Here is a 21754-nt window from a genome sequence, read left to right as displayed (position 1 = left end):
GCCATGGAATGGTTGGGCATCTTGTCATGTGCCAACAAAGCAATAAGGGAAGGCTCTGCAGAACTCACCTTTCTCTTTCCTTGTGTATCCTCAAGAAAAGAGTTATGGTGCTTGTTCACCACTAAGGGGGTAACCATGGCACAGAAGTCAGCGCTGTTGTATTCGCCATTGGATAAGTCACACCTTTTCCCGTAAAATCTGGTGCAAGATATTTTATCGTTGTTGCAGAAGTCAACCAACGACCTCCTAGCACAGTCAACAAAATGGCCCAAAGAATCTCTTTCTAGCATGAGTAAGACTTTTTCACCTCCAACCTTAGTCCTTTTGTGGTGGAAGGCAAAGAACCCAACAAAGATCTCGTACAAACCTGTGACCCCCATAAGATCTATCAAAAAGACAACTTTTAAACCAGTGAACAAGAAATGAAGACTTCACACTCCTATAGGGGCCAGATTGGACCTTTTATTGGAGGTAAAGGAGTCAGAGAGGAGCGGAACCTTGGGTGTTCAAGGTACATATTAGAACAAGGTTATGCCGTTCCCTTCAAGGAAAGCCCTCCTTTAGCCAGATTGCTGATAGTATTGCAGCCTACTTAGATAAATTTACGGCCCTCTCTCAAGAGGTGGAGTCCCTACTTTGCAAAGGAGCAGTGGAAGTAGTGGAAGATCAAGAATCGGAAGGTTTGTCAACAGACTTTTCATAGTCCCCAAGTCATCGTGGGGCTGGAGGCTTGTTCTGGATGTCAGTGCCCTGAAACATTTTGTTCTCAAGACAAAATTTAACATATAGACAAATCAGTCAATCATGTCAGCCATCCATTAGGGGGATTGGATGGTTACCCTGGACTTGAAGGATGCATATTTCTACAATCCTGTGCATACAGATTTTTGGAAGAATCTCCATTTTGTTTTTCAAGGGAAAGTACTTCCGTTTCAGGGTTATGTCTTCGTCTGTTGACAGCTGGACAGGTTTTTACTCATATTCTTGCTCCTTTTGGCAGATGGCTTCACCTAATGGGAGTAAACATATCATTTTATTTAGACGACTGACTTTTCAGATCCCAGTCAAAGGACAAATGCACAGAGGACCTGTCAAAAACTCTTCTTCTAGCAGAGAAACTAGTTATTTTAACAAATAGTACCCAGGAGTCACAGATCATTCCCTCTCAACGAACTGGAGCAGGAAGACACAGTTGGACTTGTTTGTTTTCCCAATCACAGTGGAGATCAAACAGGATCATCTATGGTGATCGTCAGAAGAAAGACTGCTGGAGGGGAAGTCTCTCCTTCCGTTGAGCCCCGACCTAGACTTTAACTCCGACGCTTCAGAACTGGGTTGGGGAGCTCATCTCAGGGATCGGGAAGTACATATCAGGGACATGGTCAGAAATACTAAGAAACTCCCACATCAGTGTGAAAGAACTCATAGCAATCCATCTAGGACTACAGGCCTTTTCCTCCCTTGTTCGTGAAAAGACGACAACACAACAGCTATATCGTACATGAGGAAGTAAGGAGGATCTCACTCGTTTTCCCTATGCCTAGTGGCTCAGGAACTACTTCTTGGGGTAGGATGGACTGATTGAGTCGTCAGAATCAAGTTCTTCCAACAGAATGGACTCTAGATCCCTTAGTTTGCAAGGATCTATGGAGGTTATGGGGTAAACCCTCCATAGACTGTTTTGCAACCTTGAAAAAATCACAGACTGTCATGATTCTGCTCTCTGATCCTGGACCCTCTTGCTTGGAGGACAGATGCTATGTTACAGGACTGAACCGGCCTAGATGTGTACACCTTCCCTCCCTTCAGTATGACCAGGGAGTTGATAAACAAGCTGTCTTCTCATCAGAATGTCACAATGACTCTGACTGCTCCCTTTTGGCCAGGAAAGGAATGGTTCCCAGACCTGATTCAGCTGCCGTGGACTTTCCAAGACTTCTGCCTCAAAAACAGTCTCTGCTCAGAACAGCCCGACTACCTGAGATATCATCTAGGGTTGTCCACTCTGGCCTTGACAGGTTACAGACTGCTGAGCGCCTCCCTCGTCAGAGTGAAAGGTTTTTTGGTGAGTTTTGAGGTGAGCTGCAGAGGCTATTGTGAAATGCAGACGAACTTCTTCTAACAGGCTGTATCAATCAAAGTGGTTGAATTTCAGGAGGTGCAGTCGACACGTCTCCTCCTCTGAGACAACTAAAAGCCAAATATAGCAGTAAACATAGAGGTCTAGGTTTGTACTCAAATCAAGATTTAAGCGACCTCATTAAATCCTTCAACTCTTCAAAACAAGTTAGATCCGATGGCTATTGGGTCCACCCTATGAACCTCTTCGTTCTGCATCACTGAGAAACTTAACTAAGAAGACCATTTTCTTAGTAGCTCTGGCAACAGAGTTCCAAGCCATTGACAAAAGAAACAAATTTTCACAGAGAAATGCAGTTTGCTCCTACTCAGTAGGCTTCCTGGCTGAGAGTGAGGACCCATCTAACCCTTGGCCTTGCTCATTTACCATGAAAAATTTGATGGGTATTCTTGGACCAGAGGAAGAAGAGAAGCTTTTAGTCCGGTGAGAGCCTTGAGATATTAACCTGCAAAGAACGGAAAAGATTAGGGGCTCCTGAGATTTCCTCTGGTGTTCAGTTAAAAACCCATCACGTCCTCTCTCCAAAAATACCCTGTCCTTCTTTCTGAGGTGCCTCAACATAGAAGCTCATTCCCAGATTCAAGAAGATACGTTGTCATCTGTTAGTTAAGGCGTATGAGGTGAGGGCTGTTGCGACTTCTCTCGCCTTCAGACATAATATGTCCTTCTCCAGTATTTTGCTAGCAACATTCTTGAGGTGCAGGCCTGTAATTGTTTTGCACTACCTTAAGGATGTGGAGATTACCTTCAAAAATTGTAATACTTTAGGACCTTTTTCCATGGCTGGCATGGTGTTGGGAGAGGAAGCATAAGGGATCCTCTTTCCCTCTGCTTTTCTTCGCCTTGAAGTGAGGTATTGTGGTTTTTTTCGTTTTTGGGGAAGAAGCCTGGAGGCACATTTTGGCTAGAGTGCCCACTAGTTGTTGTTAGTGTTATAGGTTGTGACGTTTTTTTATTTCTATGGTGTAATTAAGTGTTGTGGTCCTGTTCTGGTGTTTACCCAGGGCAAGGGTATCTTTTAGTAGCTTTGCGAGCCATGAGTGTATACATCCCTTGGTGCAAAGTTCCCACTTATGTAGGGGCAACTCTGGGCTATACAGCCACACTCACTACAGGTCAAGTGGAGCACCAACCAGAAGTAGTACCTATCTGCAGTGCTCCTTTGTCAGGTAAGGAAACAACAAGCATTTTCTTTGTATATGCTGGCAATTGTTCTATGTCAAATTCATTATCAAAATAATGCTTTGAGATGGAATATATCAAGGGATCCCACCCCCTGTCAATATGGAATCAGCTATGTAATTACTTGGTAAGTTTCTTATGTAAAAATGACATTTTTATAACAAAATTTAAGTTTTACATGTAGTACTCTTACCAAGTAATTACTTGATCAGAGCCCCCCCTCCTCCCCTATCATGGACATAAGGGCACAAACGAATTGGAGCTCTGCCAGGTTGTTCTCTCTCTGTCCCAATAGTAGCCGGGCCATGTTAACTACACCTGGACAAATGCTAGTGCTACCACTAATTTTGAATTTTTAGGCTGCTGTAGGTAAGAAGCTCTTAGCTGTGTATAATTACTTTGGTAAGTATATGTAAAATTAGTTTTGATATAAAGATGTCATGTTTTTTTAGTGGTTTACAGCTGGCACTGAAGATTTTATCCTTGCATTAAGACCGTATGTTTGTTAGCCATGAAAAATAGAAATTATTAGATATGGTTAATTTTTTCTTTTAAACCAATTGATCATGAGTGCCTCCTCTCAACCCTGCAGATGTTACTGTGTTATGCTGGAGTTTGTGCGTAGACTTTCAGGAAAAATAAGGTTATTAAGTAATACATACCTGAGGGTCCAGAGTCTGTGTGCGTATAATATATAACACTGTTTCTTTGGTGAGGCCGCTTCTTCAATGAGAGACCACCACCATCTGTTTGACAAGCAGATGACTGGTGATCGTATAGTAGAGGATAAATGGGTTTGTATGATGGAATTTGTTTATGCTACAAAAGGTTTTATACAGTCTTATGCTTAAAAGTAACCGGTTAGCTTATTTTGCAGTTAATGCGGGCTGCTGGCAAGCAGTTAAGAGGTAGCCAGTTAAGGGAGGTCCTACTGTCTGGTGTTGAAGTACGAGAAACAAGTGGCAAGCCTGGCATGGAACACACGCTGCTTCAAGCTCTTACCACGAATCTCCATCACCTTTCCCTGCTTTCCCTGTCAGGTCTCAAGTTGACAGCCACTCAAGCAGCTATCTTTGGCAAGGTTTGTTCAACTAAGATTTTACTCATTGCTTTCATTAGTTCATTCCTTAAGATTACAAGCAAAGAGCTGTAAAGTGAAACAGCAACTTTTACCTGTTCATTACTGATCGTGATATTTTAGACATTTTAAACAAGGTAATAAACAATTTATTATTTCATTATTTATGGGTTAATCAGCTCATTGTGATTCATTTTTAACTTAATTTTTTTATTGTCCTTATTACTTATTATTAAATCCTTCAGTGTCTTGATAACTTATGTAGATTGATTTAATAATGATAGATTATAGCTCAAAATGTTATTGTTTATGAGATGGCTCAAAGTAAAGAAAATTATAAAGAATTTGGACTTGTAAATTCTTTCAGATAAGCATGGGGAGAGAGCAAATACCATGCAGATAAGTATGTGATGAGGTATAGTAATATTGTACCATCATTACTGTAAATATCTATTGCTTCATGGCAGCCTTGTTATACATGTTGTTCCACTTACATTATATATGTGATTTTGAATTTTCCCAGCAGACAGTTTATTCCATCGAGTGGAAGAGTAATCAGTCACATGTGCACTGTCTGAACTCATTCTTAGGAACCAATTACCCTCTTCACTCTGTCTGTAGTGCCAAACACTGCTCTACCCATCTTATTTCTCAATACATAGCCTCAAAGTTTACAGTCTTTTACTTCCTTATATTTGTAGTATATCTTTTTTCATTTATAATAATTCTTTCAGCTCTCTTCCAGTTGTTTTAAATGAAATATGCAGTGTATGTGCAACCTTGACCACATGAGGTTTTATGCCTACTAATTTTCTCATACTGTTTCCTGTTTGAATTTTGCCAGTATCAGCATCAATTGATAGCATAAATCATGTATTTCTAGTACATTATTTATTACTTTCTCTTTTCACATGTTTGTGTATATTTCTGTTTAGTAACCAACAAATGAGTCCGTTCCTTTGTTAGTGCAAAGGCCTAGGTTCCATGGTGTTATCTCTTGTTTGTTGTGTGCTTTGTACTAGGTAAGTTTTTTATACCTTGCTTATTTTCAGTGTTTGACATTATTATTATTATTAGTATTACTATTATTATTATTATTATTATTATTATTATTATTATTATTATTATTAATTATTATATTATTTATTATGTTATTTTATTATTGTTTAAAACTAAGGAACCTCCATAACAAGGCTATAATATTGACAATTAAAAGCCACAGTAGTGTTAAAAATATATTTGTTCCTACACGATATACAAACCCTCAGTCCTTTCCGTAAGGAATTACTTTCAGCGTAGCTGGAATTATGGCCGTTAAATTCTTGAACAAGGTGGTTAGGCAATAACTACCATCTGGTAGGCGGGTAGGCCCACCTGCCCGGATGTAAATACTCCACTTTTCTTTCGGCCCACTTCTGATGAATACATATTTTTGTGAGCTCTTGCTGACTAGCCATTAATCATTTTCCCGATGGGATCTTTAATTATTTATTTTTTGAATAAATATGTACAGTGGTCCCCCCGTATTCAGGGGGGATGCATACCAGACCCCCCCCTGTGAATAGTTAGAACCCACGAATAGTTGGAAACCCTTTAAAAATGCTTTAAAGCTCTTATTTTGTTAGTTTAAACTTAAGAAAAACCCACTATCAAATTTGTATACCTGTTTTTTTTAATAGTTTTATCTCAAAAAGTGCATTTTATGATGAAATTGATGAAAAAACAGGAATTTGTGGATATTTCCCATAGAAAAATACGTACCGCCAATAGGCGGATTTTCCGCAAATAACGTGGGGGAATGTTCCAGAGAGAAATCCACGAATTCGTGAGTCCACGAATCCGGAGATCACGAATACGGGGGGTCCACTGTATATACTGTGTTTGATAGTAATAATTAATTGAATTTAATCATTAATATGCAAACCCACTTTTTGTGATAGCCTTGATAGCCGCCTTTCTACATAGTGTTAAGGGTCGACGGCATACCTTAGTGTTAAGGGTCGACGGCAAAGGTATGCCAATATCTTTTATTAGTACGTATTTTTGCCCTTTAACGTTAGGAGACATGTATTCATCCAAAATTTACACTTACGCTTTGGAAATTACCGAGGGGAACTTCAGAGGCTTATCCTTTGTTTCTTCTGTTAATTCCTCTTCTCCTTCCCCTGTTTGGGGGATCTCCTCTCATTTCGGAGGGTGGTGCCCTTGGATGTGAGAGGAGTATCCTTATTACTTTAAATCATATTTCCTTTCTTTTACAGGCTAACAATGATTACAGCAGTAGATGGTTGGATATCTCTTCGTGTTGGTTATCCTAACCATGGAATTGTACCTGTGACTCATAGCATGCTGTGATATTGGTCCTCGAGAGTGTGTACTGATCCCTTGCTGGAAATCATATTCATTTACCACTGCTATCCTGGAGTTACGTCACTGGACAAAGCCTTTACCGCTGCCCTGTAATTATTAACTATTCCTGCTGGTAAATGTACCTCATCCTGTAGAAGAAGACTCGCAGAATTTGGAGAAATTGAAGAGGAAGAGATTTCATCAAGTGTCATCATCTTCCACTTCAGAATCATTATATTTTCATCAGTCTCCACCCCTTCGATTTCTAAGGCTTTCTACCAAAGAAGGAGGAGGTAGTCTCCCCCCCAAGAAGTCTCGTCACAGGAATTCTAATGGTCTGCGTCCTCAAACTGAGGAGGCTGTTGGGTCTTCCGCTGGCTCTCCTGTTCCTTCGGGTACGGGAACCGTCACTTTGTCCCAAGGGCTTAGCGTGTAGTCGACAACAGTCGCACCAGTCATGCTGTTGATGAATCAATAAGGAAAAATATGGAAGCCTGGTACCACCAGGAACCCCGCCCCAACGTTGCAGAGCCCATCAATCTTTTCTACAAGGAGCACTTCCACCGGAGGTACAAGGAGGACGAACAAGCCCTCAAAAAGATCATCGAGGAAAACGTCAGCCCCACCGACCCAGACAGAAATATTAAGCTAATTATATATTATAAAACAAAGAAGACAAGCAGCCTGGTAATGAGAAACAACCCTTCGGCACCCCTGCAGGATCCCTTGAAAAAGACGAGTGTGGTCTACCGTTACACATACCCCGTCCAAGGATGCCTCGGCAAATACGTCGGTACGACCTCCATGCATTTTTTCCTGCCACGCCCAAGGACTGCTCATAACAAATGGATAAAGAAAAATGATATTATCCCTAATATCGAAATAATAGACCAGACAACAAATCCCGACGTCTGCGCCTCCTAGAAGCCCTCCATATAGGTAAGGAGAAACCAAATTTAAACATCACTTGAGAAACGATTCTCCTTCCCACCACCGCCCAGAGAGCAGCGAACGACCCCCCGACAATGCCAGATATTCAGGAGCCCCCACAGGATGATAGGATTCCTGCTACAGACAGAATTCCTGATGTTCATCCCCAGGCACACTACAGTGGCGCTCGCACGAGAGAATCCCCGAGACCTGCGAGGCGAGATCCACGACTTCGCCCAAGACCGGCCCGACCAATGAGAATCCAACTCTAGGTCTGAGCTACTATAAATACCGCCCCGTAGACTTTCTTGCTATAGTCTCTTCATCCGACTCGTCCGAAGATGACCTGCGAAAAGGTCGAAACATCACGTGATACCAGCTATACCAGCACCAATACCAGCCCTTAAACCACAGATGACCCCAGCCTGGAACTGAACTACGCCTATGGAATAATACCAGCACTGACGACGACCCCTGCTTGACCTGGACCTGATATCCTGTTCTAGTAAAAGATTACCTTCAGCATTTATAATTTTTGAAAATTCCCAATAGTATGAATATTGGCCAGTTACTCAGAAACATTGCTGAGCCTGAGAAGCGAATTGTAAGGAAAATTGAAAAAACAATATAGAAAATCAACTCGCTTAATTCTGCCATTCTTTTTAACAGCATTTACCTACAAGAGGGTCTTCTACCAAAATATATTATTATTATTATTACCCCAAATCAAGATCCAACCTAGGACTCCCAAGTGAAGGGAGGAGCACTACCAACTGATTTATAAGGGTCATGACAGAAATTGGAGAACTTAGTACTTACACAGTTACCTGGTCAAGCTGCACACCTTGCAGACAATGTCTAAGTCTCTATATCATCTGGCAGTGGATATCTCAGTCTTTGTAACAGGAAGGCACAACAAGATGTAGGACAGTTCTGTGAACTAAAGCAATATCTGCTGTCAGAATGTCTCTACACCCAGTACTCAGCAGGGCACTTTGGCTTTATGTGTCATGCCATTGGTGGATCTGCTCTCTAGTTTAATGTAAGCGTAACCAGACCTAGAAACCTGAAATTGGACAAAAGTTTCTTGGGGGCCTACCCCAGCTGATAGGGCTTGCTTCGCTCACCATCCCACCCACATCATAAGAAAAATCTGAAATGACACCACTGATACAGTCACTCTCCCACAGGTCCTAAAAGGGATTTTGACGTAGGAAAAATCTATTTCTGGGTGATTGGCTCGTGTCGCCCTATGAAACCCACCCTGTTTCCTTTTACCCACCCTACAGGACAAGATGCTCATAGATTAAGGATGACCGTTAGGGGCGCTGCTGTCCGTGGCGTCGGTAGTAGTAGTAGTAGCGGCCGCATCACCCTTTAGTATCAGCTCTCTCTGGTGGGGATTTTATGTTGGAAGGTCTAAATGGTAAATGACTCGTGGTAGTGATCCCACTCGCCTCTATTCCCATACCGACACTTCTTTTATAGAGTGAGCGAGTCAGTTTTACTGACATTTTCTTGATTTTATTTTTTCTCTGGTAATTTTAGATTAATTTTGCCTAGAAATGATGATCTTAAGGATATTTCATAGGGCGACACGAGCCAATCACCCAGAAATAGATTTTTCCTACGTCAAAATCCCTTTACTGGGCTCAGCTCGTGTCGGCCTATGAAATAGTACCAGAGAAACAGACAAGATGGGAATAAGGACAAATGAAACCCAATAGTAAAAAAGGTAATATAATATAAGCGAATCAGGGACATTACAGTATACAAACAAAAGTACTTAAAGCTAACTTATACTAAACAATGGCATGGTAAAGAAAGCAATCAACATAAAGTACTTAAAATAAACTTATATTAGACAAGGTGATACATAATAGTGTAATGGCAAAGACAATATAGAATGATTCACTTAATTAAAATATTTACAAAATATACAAACTCATTGTGTTCTACCCTAGCATAAAAATAAGGGTAGAAACACTGAAGTACATTATATGTTCTGTTAGGTCTATTTGGAAACCCAACTGAAAGATTTTCTTCAAAGCCGATTTATTAGTAGTAATAGTGCTAGCTGCTAAACCTTTTTCAAACAAGGACCTGAAAAAGGATATAGCTAAGTTAACTGTCATGGTTGTAGTGTTTGATTCATTCAGGAAGGATGCTAATTTTTTAACAGCTGAGTCATATTGTCTAATAGTTGACTCTCTTTTGTCTGATTCTAGAAAGAGGATGTTTTGTGGATCAATGTTAGCATCTTTTTTAGCCGCAAACTTCATGAAGTCCATAAAGTTAGGGTCTGGAGAATTCCTGAGGAAGCGAACACAGTCCTCATTTGTACTGATTGCGACAACTTGGGATTGGGAATCCGTTGAGGTCGGAGACCCAATTCCAGAAGCAGAGGATACCAGTTGCTTTTTGGCCAGTCTGGAGCAATCAGAGCTACTAGTCCCTTGAAAGTCCTCAGCTTGCTCAAGACTTTCAAAAGAAGATTCACTGGAGGAAATATATAGATCCGTGGCATAGGCCAGAGGGTCCAGGTTGGGGGCCACATAGCAAGGGAGCTTGTGGTTCGCTTGTGAGGTGAAGAGATCTACTTGGAGGCCTGGAACTCTCTGGCATATCCACTGGAATGACCTGTCGTCTAGGGACCATTCTGATTCCAGAGGGACTGACCGGGACAGAGCGTCTGCTATCACATTTCTTTCCCCTGCCAGGTGAGTGGCGGACAGATGCCATCTGTGCTTGTCTGCTAGCGCAAAGATGGCTATCATGACATGATTCACTTGTTTGGATTTGGACCCTCCTCTGTTGATGCAATGTACTACCACTGCACTGTCCAAAACTAGTCTTAGATGAGACTTCTTCAGGGGAAGGAGTCTCTTCAGGGTAAGAAATACCGCCATTGCTTCCAGGACGTTTATGTGGAGCTGGCGGAACTGAACTGACCAAGTCCCCTGAACTTGTTTGAATTGAGAATATCCCCCCCAACCGGACAGGGAGGCATCCGTGTGAATGGTTAACACTGGAAGGGGATATTGAAGGGGTACCAATTTGGCAAGATTCTTCACTTTTGTCCATGGCCGGAGCTGGTTGCGAAGGATCTGTGGAATTACTGACAACTTGTCCCGAGATTTGACGTTTGCTCTCGATCGCCAAACTCGATTTATATCTTTCAGCCTTGCTTTCAGGAGGATGTCTGTCACTGAGGCAAACTGAAGAGAACCTAGGATTCTTTCCTGGTTTCTCCTTGATGTTTGTTTGCATTTGAGAAATTGCCTCACAGACTTGGCTATTTCTTTTCTTTTGACCACTGGAATTGACAGATTGTGGGAAGACAAATCCCATTGGATTCCTAGCCACTGAAAATGAGACTCCGGAGTGAGTCTGGATTTCGATTTGTTTATCTGGAACCCCAGATGTTCCAGAAATTGTACTACCTTCTTCGTGTCTTTGAGACATTCCTCGACCGTTGGTGCCCAGATCAACCAATCGTCGAGGTATGCTGCTACCATTATCCCTTGAGTTCTCAACTGTTGAACTACCACTTCTGCTATTTTCGTGAATACCCTGGGGGGGCTACATTCAGACTGAAGGGCATCACTTTGAATGAGAACTTCTGATTTCCTAGTTTGAAGCCTAGGAATGGACGGAAGTGTCTGGCTATAGGGATATGATAGTGTGCGTCTGTAAGATCGATAGAGGTTGTGACGGCCTCACGGGGAAGTAAGGTCCGTACCTGCGAGATGGTGAGCATTTTGAACTTGTCGCAACGAATGAAAAGAGTTTAGCTTTGACAAGTCTAAGATTACCCTTCTTTTTGTTGAGCCTTTCTTTGGCACGCTGAATAAGCGACCTTGAAATTTTAGATGCTTGACTCTCGCAATAGCTCCTTTCTGAAGGAGTTCCTCCGCATGATCTGTCAACTCCTTTGATGGTACTTGATAGAATGATTTGATTGGAGGAGGATCTTTGATCCAACTCCAACCCAATCCTTTGGACACGATGCTCTGTGCCCATTTGCTGAACCCCCACCTGTGACGGAAGAGGAACAGCCTCCCTCCTACCTGGGGAGCCTCACTGTTGTTGAGCGGGTTGACCTCCGCGCCCTCCTCTGAAGTGCTTGCCTCTTGCAGCTCTTCCTGTGCCACGCTGGCGAAAGTGGCCTCTCGCCCTGCTACCCCTAGAGAACCTGTTGAAGGTTGGGTAGGCCTGGCTTTCATACATTGAATTGAAGGCCGGCGAGACTGCATAAGAGGTGGAAGGTTGACTTTGAGGAGACAACAGGAGAATAGGCTGTGTCTGCTTCGAGGTTGACGGCTGTCCCTGTTGTGTAACTGGGACGGCCTGAACGAAATGCTGTTGCTGCTGTTGTTTCTGGTAAGGTTGGAACCTTCTACCTGTCTTCTTTAGTTTTTTACCAGCAGCAGGGGCGGTCTCTTGTTTCCTCTTGGAAGAGATGCCCCATCTGGCTCTAAGGCTCTGGTTAAGCCTAGCAGCCTCATGGTGCACCTCATTCACAGAGGCCTCTGGGAAGAGGTCCGCACCCCACATGCTGGAAGCTAAGAGTCTATTAGGCTCATGCCTGATAGTTGCCTCCTGCAAGACATGCTTTCGGCAGTTCCTTCTGGCTAAGAAGAAGTCAAAAGCATCGGCTTGAACCGTCTGGAGCTGGGATTTAGCCAGTATCTTGAACAACGTTCTGTAGCGTAGGACAGGGCACCTGCCATCTCCGTAATGATAAGGGAGTTAAGAGACCTCCCAAATCTTGTACGGGCATCAAACTCTGCCTGAATAAGGGTATCAGGCAGTCTTGGAAGCTTCTCGCCAAACTGATCCATCGCACAGTCTGGCTTCAGCTTACCTACTGAGAAAGTGGCAGGTAAGTTCTCCCACAATTCTCCGAAGGCCGGGAAGAGCGGAGATGTAGATTCCGCCTCCCTCAACTGTGGCATGGACTCGTCTTTAAGGACTGCCTGAAGAGTCGCTTCTACTACCTTAGTAGCGAACGGAAGAGAAGCCTCCTCCTCCGTAGCGAAGATAGTAAAGGGACTCTTGAATGCCTGGAGTTTGGTGTTGGTACAGTCCCAATCCTCCAGGCAGTGAACCCATTCCCGCTGTGCATGATCCCTACTATATAGCACAGTCCGCTCGGGAGATCTTAATCCTCTCTATTTGAGAGCAGTGACGGTCAGCCTAGCATATCCCATGAAAGGCTGAGTCAGTCCGGGAGGGTAGAACTCGAAGTCCTCAATCCTTCGAGTTCCACACTCCGGGATAGAAATCATGCCGTCCTTGAAGGGGGCATAAGCGGCCACTCTCCATGGGTTATCCATAGAGAAGGCTGGTAAGGGATTCATAAGGAGGTAACTGTAAGAGACCAGTACCTGCTACAGGGGAGCTTGGCTGAGGGGCCTGGTTGAGGCCAGCAAAGCGGTCGTCGTGCTCTCTAACTCGGTTAGAGAGGTCTTGGATAGACTGACCGGACTGGTTAATCGTGTTTGACAGCTGTGCAAACATCTGCTCAAACTTGGAGCCAAGAGAGCCAACTATCTCTCCCACTTGCTGCATCACTACTGCTGAGAAAGTGGTGGGATCAAAAGAGCTCGGTCCCGCCACCCCAACAGGAGTTACCGGAGTAGATCCGGTAGATGCCGGAGAAGGCGTTGGCTCGGCCGGAGCGCGAGCCTTCTCCTTAGAAGCCTTGCTTCTAGAGCTCTTAGAATAGGAAGAGCTAGGCTTTGCTTTCACCGCGTCTGCGTAGGAAGTCGTAGACTTCCTAGCTGAAGAAGACGACGACTTCTTAGAAGTCGTCTTATGTAGGGTCTTCTGTTCTCTCTGTCCCTTCACCTTCAGGGGTACAGAGAGAGCGGGAGAGCGAGCAGGGATCTCAGATCCCGTGAAGCCTTGGAAGGAAGAGGAAGAAGGAACAGGAGAAGAAGATCCAGGAGCACCCAAGGAAAGACCTTGGGCGCCCGACACACCTACCTCAACCAACAAATCCTCTGCCCCTACCGCCATAGGCTCGATATTCAGGTCCAGGTTGGCCACATCTGGGACCGGCTCCTGCATAGAGACGGACCCGAACGCCTGCTGCACCTCCTGCTGAATAGAGGCTATGAGTGGGGCCGCCGAGATGGGGTCCACATACCCCGTCGCCTTGCCTCCGGGGAAGATCTGGACGGCCAGCTTCTTATCGAGCATATAAGGCTGGCCCTTGGCGGCGTTCTTCCCGAAGCCGCCCACCCAAGCCTTCAGGGTTGCCAGGGCGACTTCCTTCACGGCGGCAGCCTGGAAGAGAAGGCGATATGAAGCTTCTAGCGGCGGAGATACGGTTTAAAGAAGCTTAAAACTAAGGGTTGGTGGATAATAAGACGAAAAAATGTCCAGGAGTAAACTTACCTCACCCAAAAGCTGACTCACGAGGTCATAGCAGATGGTGCAAGCCTCCGGGTGCCAAACGATCAGTCCGTTGTGGTTGGTGGCACACGGGGCGTGGGTCCTACACTCTTCATGGGCGCAGGGGTCGTACAACGTCGCGTTGCAACCTGGGACCTGGCAGTTGGTAGCCTGTAAGTGGAGAGATACATGAGTATCAGGTGCACACTTACAGCCTAACAAATACTCCGCTGCATGCCGGAGCATGTAAGTTAGATTAAACCAGAGCCCCGCCGTAATATGTGTGGTTAACTAGGCGGTTGGAGGTGGTCTGAGGCTACACCGGAGACAGGAAAAAGATTCCAACCAGGAGTGGTGAGGAGCCATGAAACCACGACAGAGAACGACGGAGATAGTACATAAAATAAATTAAAACTAAAAGTCATCGTAATAGTAAGGGTATATCCGTATATAATGAGGTATAAAACTTTCCGTCTACTAGAGGAGTGCCCGGGTAAGGAGCGAGCTCTCCTCCGGTAGCGAAAAACAGGATATAGTAGGCAAGCAACAGACCACTAGTAATTTCCCACCCCGCCCACTGGCGGAGCCAAGCGGACCTATAACCGAAGGAGCCCCCGGCTTCAGCGGAGGCTCCGTCCGTTAAGGTAAGGGAAGGGTGGGACTGGGGAAATGGGGGGGGGGGGGGGGGTGGGGGGGGTCCGGCGTACACACGGCAGAAGAGAGGGGGGGGTGGCCTAAAACACACACACACACACACACCCCCCCGTCGCTAGAGGCCTCCTCGGAGGGAGAGGGAGGTAGGCGACGGTGGTTGTCGTGACAACCAAGGAGATCCACCAGACCCCTCCCTATCACTTGGTAGGGAGGGAAGGGGAAGGGTAAGGTGCAAAGGGACACGTGATCGCAGGTGGCCTAAGCCGCGATAGCAACACAACCACAGAGGGGCCACGTGAACCAGACTGTACCAACACATGGCACAAAGCACCTAGGCTAGCCTAACACCCTAAATAACACTGATAATACATCGTAAAGGAGGAAAAGACACTTTTAGTAAAAGAAAAAGAAGCCCAGGAGGAGGCGAACTGATCCGAAGAACAGTCGACTACTCGGAGCCAGCGGTAGCCGATGAAGAGCAAGAGCTGGGATGCTGGGCCAGAAAACACAGTATAGCCCTAAATACCAAACTAAGAGAAATGGTAAAAAGGGCTGTGTCCTAGCTATAAAAACGATGTAATAATACGATGAACGTAAATATAAAAAGCCCATAAGCATAAGATGTCCCAGTATGGGAGACTGGGAAATCTTAAAACACGAGGCGGCACACGGCCGCCATGAGTCAACCGGGAGACCGTATATGACCTATAAAAAGGAAAATACTGGTCCCTGGAAGACTGAAAAACCAGGAAATACTACTTATGAGGCACTTAACTTAGCCGAAGCAATTGCAGCTCGTTCCATCGTAATGGTTGGTAATAATCCGTGAAAAAACAACACAAGGGAAAAATGCACCTAGCGCTGTAAAGCTAAAGATTAAGGATGACCGCTAGGGGCGCTGCTGTCCGTGGCATCGGTAGTAGTAGTAGTAGTGGCCGCATCACCCTTTAGTATCAGCTCTCTCTGGTGGGGATTTTATGTTGGAAGGTCTAAATGGTAAATGACTCGTGGTAGTGATCCCACTCGCCTCTATTCCCATACCGACACTTCTTTTATAGAGTGAGCGAGTCAGTTTTACTGACATTTTCTTGATTTTATTTTTTCTTTGGTAATTTTAGATTAATTTTACCTAGAAATAATGATCTTAAGGATATTTCATAGGCCGACACGAGCTGAGCCCAGAAATAGGATTTTTCCTCAGTTTTTGAAAGTTTTGCCATAGCACTCTATGTACCTCTGCAGGAATCTTCTCCTTATGACCTCACCTTTCAGTAACTGTGTTCCTTTTATCATTTGCCAGTTGACAGAAAGTCAGTGAGTAGCTTCTGTTAGGCAGAGTTGCCCATGCTTGTTGTTCATCTTTAGGCCTTTTGTTTACTTTGAAATTTGTGATGAATAACTAGACCTCCAACAGTCAAGGTTGTGCTACTGCACCTTTTACTGTTTCTTCCTTGTCATCAGCTATCCACAACAAGGAGGATCTTCTTCCATGCCCTTAGAGGGCAACTCCTGGCTGCTTCTTTTTGTCACTCAGGGGAAGAAGCAAGACTCCAGGAACATGTTCCCATTTGAGAGACAGGTGATGTGTCAGAATAGGCATTACAGGTAACAGGTAATAGTGAGAGTTCCTGAGATGAAAGTTCTCTCAACTTCATTGCCTTTTAAACATATCACCAAGATTTCAGTAGTTTGGAAAATGGATAAGTAGAGATGTGTGTCAACATTTACAAATTTGTTTTAATATCATGTACAAATGTATGGGATATATTGATATATTCTTTGGAACCATTATTCATGACATGCCAAATTTTAAAGCATAAAACTAATTCTTATACAGAAGCCTAGCAGTCATATATGTACTGATCTCATTTCCCCTGACTCTCATTTCCCACCGTTTTACCTTCAGCCTACACAAAATGTGAAGAGGGTAGCTGGTTCCTGTAATGGATCCAGATAGGAAATGCATGATGATCACTTTCTTCTGTTTGGAAGACTAAAACTGTGTTTGAAGCCAATAGAAACTGCAAAAGTGAACGTGATTGTTTGGTTCTTATGAAAAAACTGTTTTTGTTTTTAGAAAATTTACTTTTTAAGAGTTGCCGTAGCTAAGGTGGTTTGATCTTAAATTTACATTTTATTTGATTTTGACAGACCATCCGTGACAAACTTGCATCTAATACCTTGGAACTGGAGACTCGTGGACTGGGATATGCTGCTATCAAGTCTTTGAGACAAGCTGTCACAGATGGTGGCAGATTTGAGTTTGAATTCCTTGGTGGTCCTTCAGGAATGTATAAACTTAAAAAAATTGACAGAAGGGAAAAATTAATTGGAAAGTGGGCTTGTGTTTCAACGCTGGATCGTCTTAGTGACCTGTAGAAAGGAGAGACTATGGGAGAGTAGTTTGTGTATATATATTTTATTTTAGTTGAAGGGCATGCTCAGTTTCATCATACATAATGTTGAGGATTTTTAAACCAAGACATAAAGGGAAGGATAAAGACATATGATAATGTGCGGTGTAAATATATACAGTATACACTTTGGGTGTGGATACCCTTTGTATCAATTTATCATGATAGCTGATTACAAAGACTCGCCCTTCCATTTATCTGCTTACAAAGGCTGGCCCTTCCATTCATTTCAGCACTAAGATAGTGTGATAAGAGACGTGTTGAATTACCATCTCACTGTGCTAGACTTTTGTTACCATGATTAAGTGTAAATCAGTGGCTTACAGTGCTGTGAATAGGTGCCGTTTGTTGATTGTACCCTTTTGTAAAAATTGTAAATAGTATATATATAATATAAATATACAACAATATTATAAAGAAATATTATATGTTCTATATTAAGTTACTGTTCAGAAAAACAAAAATTGTACAACCCTGTGATTTCAGTCTTAGATCATATGCAGAAGGTGCTTTTTATCCCTGTGCTTCCAAGTAGTACCAACCTTAATCTATTATTCTTTATCTTTGATATCTTCTAAAATTGACATTTTTGAGTGGAAATGAATGTTTCAGTGTAACTTATTTATTATTTTAATTCCGACTTTCATTTTAAGGACACTTCCAAAAAATGTCAACATTTTGTTTTAGCTTGCCCTGTCAGACCTTGTTTTAAAGAATTTTTTATATCAAGAATAATATCACCTTTGTACTTGATGTACTTGTCTCACAACTTTCTTTGAACTTATATTTTTTTAAACCAATTGTTTTTGTGTGTGGCACACAAGAGGGAAATATTTGTTTAATGATAATTGAATAGAATAAGAATTGTATGACTGTTTAAATGTACAGTGTAAACATTTTAAAATTTCTATTTCTCACTGAAGGTTTAAGTTAAATGGAACAAATATTGTTGTTAAAGTTTCTCTGAACTATGTTTGTTAAAATCACTATAGTACATAGTGAATATTAAGTTTTTAAAGTGGACAGTGGTATTAGGCCATTGCTAAAGTACAAGAGATGTTTGTTATGAAATGGTGCCAATGAATTTTCATAGGTATATAAGGTCCCACTTAGTTTCTGAGTGAATAATCACTACTGGTATGCAGCTAATGTTGTGTGAATGCTGATTGTATATTCATCTCTTTATCTCCTAAGAGTGGTATTTACAGGGGATTTTTTTAAAACTGTGTAGTACAGTACAATGTGGAAGGTAAGATCAAAGTGTTTTTCCACTTATTTTTGTCTTAGTGGGAAGTATTAATACGTAGTTGGTGTCATTTTACATGTCTTTTTCAGTAAGCTTTGTAAAGCTTTGTAAGATATTTTGTTTTAAAAAGATTGGAGACTCATGATTTGCATGAAGACATATTTTAGCTCTGACTTAAATCATCACAGTCACCCTCATTTATATGTTGCCACATTTATCAAATGTGACCAAGATCTGAGGAAGTTTTTCACAAGATTTATATGTTCAGAAATATTTATGAGTAATTTTAAAGTGAAAGGCTACCATGAAACTGCTGTGCTTTGTTGCACTGTTTTATCATGTTGATAAACTTGAAGCTTTTCAATTTAAGATTCAGTGTTTTATGTATCTCACACATGCTATTTCATGCATGTGTACTATTTATTAGGGTACTGTATTATCAATATTTAACTAGTTCAGTAAATGTGCAATTTTAATCCTCAGCTACTGGAGGAATTATGTTTGATGTCACAATTCCCTTTAGTTTTTAAAGTTGCATATATTGTATAGTTCCTCCATTACTGTGTACTTATTGTAGGGTTCCCTAGGTTAACAGGCAGATATATTAAAACGTACCACAAATTTACGTGAAAAAGACATGGTGTATTACATTTTTGGGATGGTGCACTGATGTTGATTTTTCTTTACATATTAATGTACTGTACAATATTTCACAATCCATGGTCTTCACTTCTTAACTGGAGTGTTATGAATACAAGTCTTTTTTGGCAAATCATAATGTCAAAGTTATTTTCCATTGCTACATTATGAAAAATCTTTAAAATTCATTTATTACTGTGCCTTTTATCAGTAAAGATCAGCAGGTTTAGTAGTAAATTATTATTTGTAAAATAGATATTTCAAAACTTGTTGTTGTTGATGCACATTGAAGAGTTTATTGTTGGGACACTGAAGGTTAAAGAGAATCTTATAAATATATGTTAGTGACAAAAAATGATTGGTCTCACATGTCATTCTGTAGCTTTTTATGACTAAAGCTTTAACAATTATGTATCAAGTATGTCATGCATTTGTAAAGCCCATCTAGATATTGCTTTTCATTGTCTTTTTGCGTGAAATTCTAAATTTATTGCAACTGAAAAGATTAATTTTTTTGGTTCAGTTTTACTTAGGTTTTAATTTGTTTCGGTTTAAAGTCAAAATACAGTACTGCTTTGATATTTTTGGACAACTTTCTTAGAAAAGCAAAGAGGAGGGATAATACATTATTTGCATGTTAGCATTTCAGTGAAATGCTTGGTATATGTTCTCTATACATTCATTGTAGTTGAACAATAGTAGTATGTAATGGGTAGTCAAACACTTAATTTTTGATACTGTATAATTATTAAGTTAGAATATTTTTATTTTTTTATGAGAATCCAGTTCATGTTTGATCATTTTATTTGAATTTCATCATTGAATATTTTATTTTAGGCTTGTAAATCATGTTCATGGATATTCACTAGTCATTTTGCATTTTTCTTTATTTTGATAATTTTATCATCTGTAACAAAGGTTAGTTTAGTTAATAATTTAGCATTTACAGGAGATTCAGGCATTTATACAGTATGCAACTCCAGTGCACAGGGTTGTATAATAGTGTCAGTTACCCAGGGTGTAGCCAAGAATTTATGTCCCATATTGTACATATCAGTTGTAAAGCATTATTTACCCCACAGTATTTTTCTGGTTGTGCTGCGCCCCATCCCGTGATAAGAATAAATATGGATCTGAATTTTTTTTTTAAATCCCTTGATTGTACATTTGCATAATACTGTTTATTAAAATAATTTTCATATCAACCAGAAACCGTTTTAGATTTACTGATGCCATGATACCTGTCAGGACACAAACCAATTGCTGATATAGAAAAGTGTCTCATTATTTACTGTTTCAGGTCAGTGTTTCAAGCATTCTTTGATTATGTTTTTTTCCATCTCGTTATCAACGTTACATTGAGTTGCCAGTTGGTTTCCATTTTGGATATTGTTCTTCAAAATAGTATAGGCTGCTGAAGAGAACTTAGATACATTCATTGATTTTAGCAAGTGTTTGTACATACATAATGACATTACCAAAGTTTACAAATGTTATAGATTATTTTGTCATAATATCAAATCCTATAAAATTATCCATTTCTATATCATCCTTTGCATGTACACAGACAAAACTCATTAAATCATGATTTTAAAATAAATGCAACAAACAAACTTGATGAAAGAAACAATGGTAGGTGTTAGTTCTCATCTTTTATTGCAAATAGTCCCCGTCATCATGGGACCACCTTGACGTGGTGAGGGGGCTCTCGATCCTCAGGAATCTCTTTCCAGGTTTGAACCCAAGAGTCCTATGTGGCATTATATATTTTCGAGTAAACTTCTGAGGACTTTTCCATTTTTGCTAAAATTTTTGAAAGCAATAATGTGATTGGGATAGGGATAATTGTATTATCTTACTACTCTTAGTCCTAGCAAGCAGGTTCTGCTTACACTTGGGCCATACTAATCATGTTATGCCATCCCCTTTTGGGGTAGGGTAGGGATGCGGACATTTGGGAGTCTACCCATTTGTGCCATTGGCAGAAGATTTAACTTTGCAAAGGACCAATGGTATCTTTTCAAGATTTTTTTTTTTTTTTTTTTTTTTTATCTCATCTCAAATTTATGAATACTGAAATAAATGATTTGAGTACCCCTGGGCCCCATGGTGGAAAAACTCCGGCACAGTTGATGACTATTGACATGTCACTCCCGAATTTCCCTGGTACTGTCACAAGTAGTGAAAGTACTATAAATGATACAAAGGAACACCCTGTTCCAAGTAAAGCAGCAGAGCCAGAAAACCAAATAGGGTGCATAAATGAAAAAGAAACAAACAAAAATGAATTGGTAAACTCCAATATAGTAACAATGGAACCATATATGATGAACAATAATTCTGAATTAGAGACAAATAATCCTCCCAACAATACAGAAAAATATAAAAAAGGGATTTTGACGTAGGAAAAATCTATTTCTGGGCGAGGAAGCCGTGTCGCTCCGTGAAATACGTTCCTTTAGCGCTATTTCTAAGGTAATATATTGCTATAATACCAGAGAACTGCTAAATTGTACATGTCAGAGTATTCTGACTCGCTCACCTTATTAAAAGGTGTCGGTATGGATCTGGGGCGAGTGAAATTCACTACCACAGCAGCCTCTCCAATTAGCCTTTTCCACATCAAAACCCTTTAGAAAAGGGGAGCCGTGCTACGGCTCACTTCCTGCTACCTCGTAGGTAGCGTCAGTGACGTCATTCCTTTAGATAGCCTTTCGTGA

At 41.5% G+C, this 21754-nt stretch overlaps 1 protein-coding gene across 5 annotated transcripts in view; it reads left to right on the top strand.

Annotated features, from left to right (window-relative positions):
- The window catches only part of LOC135210913 (uncharacterized), a 350754-nt gene extending 330582 nt beyond the window's left edge, over window positions 1-20172 (top strand). For all 5 annotated transcript variants that reach the window (XM_064243867.1, XM_064243865.1, XM_064243868.1 and 2 more), the window contains 2 exons: window positions 4200-4403; window positions 16887-20172. In XM_064243867.1, coding sequence (XP_064099937.1) covers window positions 4200-4403; window positions 16887-17114 — 432 coding nt within the window. In that variant the 3' untranslated portion in view covers window positions 17115-20172. The remainder of the gene's footprint in view (window positions 1-4199; window positions 4404-16886) is intronic.
- The last annotated feature ends 1582 nt before the right edge of the window (window positions 20173-21754 follow it).

Source organism: Macrobrachium nipponense, chromosome 4 (assembly GCF_015104395.2).
Source record: "Macrobrachium nipponense isolate FS-2020 chromosome 4, ASM1510439v2, whole genome shotgun sequence".
NCBI lineage: Eukaryota > Metazoa > Arthropoda > Malacostraca > Decapoda > Palaemonidae > Macrobrachium > Macrobrachium nipponense.
This window is presented reverse-complemented; position numbering and strand designations above follow the sequence as displayed.